This window comes from Lipotes vexillifer, unplaced genomic scaffold, assembly GCF_000442215.2.
Source record: "Lipotes vexillifer unplaced genomic scaffold, Lipotes_vexillifer_v1.1 scaffold1122, whole genome shotgun sequence".
In the NCBI taxonomy this organism is placed as follows: domain Eukaryota; kingdom Metazoa; phylum Chordata; class Mammalia; order Artiodactyla; family Lipotidae; genus Lipotes; species Lipotes vexillifer.
Window position 1 is genome coordinate 359,238 of NW_006798649.1, and position 1,625 is coordinate 360,862.

Genomic DNA, 1,625 nt, shown 5'->3' on the forward strand with positions numbered 1-1,625 from the left:
ATTCCTGCTATTTGCATGCAGCACGAGTGGGAAGTCAGAGAATACCCTGGAATACCTGGTCCTCACTCCACCACTGGTACATACTTGCATCTTTTCCAATCAAGCTCAGTTATCGCCTCTTCTCTGGGCCTTTCCTGGACCTGCCCAGGTAGAATGGCTCCCTGTGCTCCCCGCAAGGCCTCTGGCCATTTCTCTGTCCAGCAGCTAGGCGGGTCATCCTGGCTCTGAGCTCCCAGATGTCAGCAACTCTGGCCCCTTTGCACCCCCCTGAGACTAGCACAGCCCCTGGCGCTCAATAAGTGCTCATTCTGACCTCAAGGAACGTCTCCCTGTTCTGTCCCTGGCCCCTGCCGCACTGCACTACCTCCCCTACGCCTGGTCAGCCGGCCTCCCTGGCAGAGCGAGGCCCAGCCCCTCTCACCAGACAGCATGCGGCCCCTGCGGGAGGCCTCGGTCGCCAGGGCACAGGAGATTTCAATCCGCTTCTCCTGCTCCTGCAGCTGGCTCTCTGAGTCCTGGGGCACGTCCACAAGGTCCCCCTCGCCGATGGGCACCACGTTCTGCATACTAAAGAGGTACAGACACACAGAGATGGAGTGGGGGACAGGATGGTCCGACTGGCTTGGGGGGCCTGCAGACTGAGGTTGGCAGGGATCCAGGGGCCTGTGAACATGCAGGCTCCGGTTCCCAGCAAGCCTGTCCCCTGGGGTGAGTGGGACCCTAGCAAAACGCGTGTTGGGACCCCTACCTGCACCATTTAGAAATGAACTAGAAGGGTCAAGTGAATATTTAGGGCAGGCTTGACAGGGAAAAGAAGTCACCAGAGGGCAACCCATCAGTTTGTCTTGATTGACAGCGCGTGCACGAGCCCAGTAGGTCTTTTTGGCACCGATGGCAGCGTCACCAGCCCTGCCACGTGCCTGGGCCCGGTCCGCTGCCTGGAACCACTGCTTCCATTTGCTCTCTGCTGGGGAGGCTCGGGAACCCCAACCGCGTGAGTCCGGGCACTGGATTCAGTGGCACTAGTGCCCCAGGTGCCCTGGGAGCCAGGGTGGGCAGAGGAAGTGGAGGTTCACCCCAAGGCCTGTTACCTGGACTTGGCGATGAGCGTCTTGATCCTCTCCACCTTCTTCTGCTTCTCCTTCAGCTCCTCTGGGCTCAGGGGAGTGTCAGGCTCCAGGTCAATGTACCGCTCAGGGATGAGGACTTTGTCTGGGGTGGAGAGCTGTGGAGGGACCGAGGTCACCGCCTCTATTCCACCCTGGGGTTCCCCCCGCCCGGCCCTTCCTGGACTCTGCTCACCTCCTTACTGATATCCACATCATAGTGCTGGGGCTCCAGCTCCATTTTGCGGAGCCGGGCAATCTCCTCCCGGGGTGTCTCGTAGGCCTGCCCACCAGGCTCCTCTGCCCGCAGAGCTGCCTCCAGGTTGGAGATGTCCACCTCATGGATGCTGCGGTGACGGCGCACCTAGGCGGCAGCACTGTCGTGACCACGCGGGGCCTCTGTCCCACTGCCAGCGGCACCTCCACTGCCACCCGCGCCTCCAGGCAGCCCTAGCCATTCCCGTGTCCTCACTACCCCTGCCTAGCATATGCCTGACCTGGCCACCCCCCCCCCCCCTT

The 1,625-nt window shown here is 61.5% G+C and overlaps 1 protein-coding gene across 1 annotated transcript in view; it reads right to left on the reverse strand.

Moving 5' to 3' along the window:
• Positions 1–1,625, reverse strand: part of PLEKHA6 (pleckstrin homology domain containing A6) — a 119,098-nt gene that overhangs the window by 6,710 nt on the left and 110,763 nt on the right. The window contains exons 19-21 of the mRNA XM_007470658.1: positions 1,303–1,470; positions 1,092–1,225; positions 422–567 (exon numbers count right to left, since the gene is read on the reverse strand). Coding sequence (XP_007470720.1) covers positions 422–567; positions 1,092–1,225; positions 1,303–1,470 — 448 coding nt within the window. The remainder of the gene's footprint in view (positions 1–421; positions 568–1,091; positions 1,226–1,302; positions 1,471–1,625) is intronic.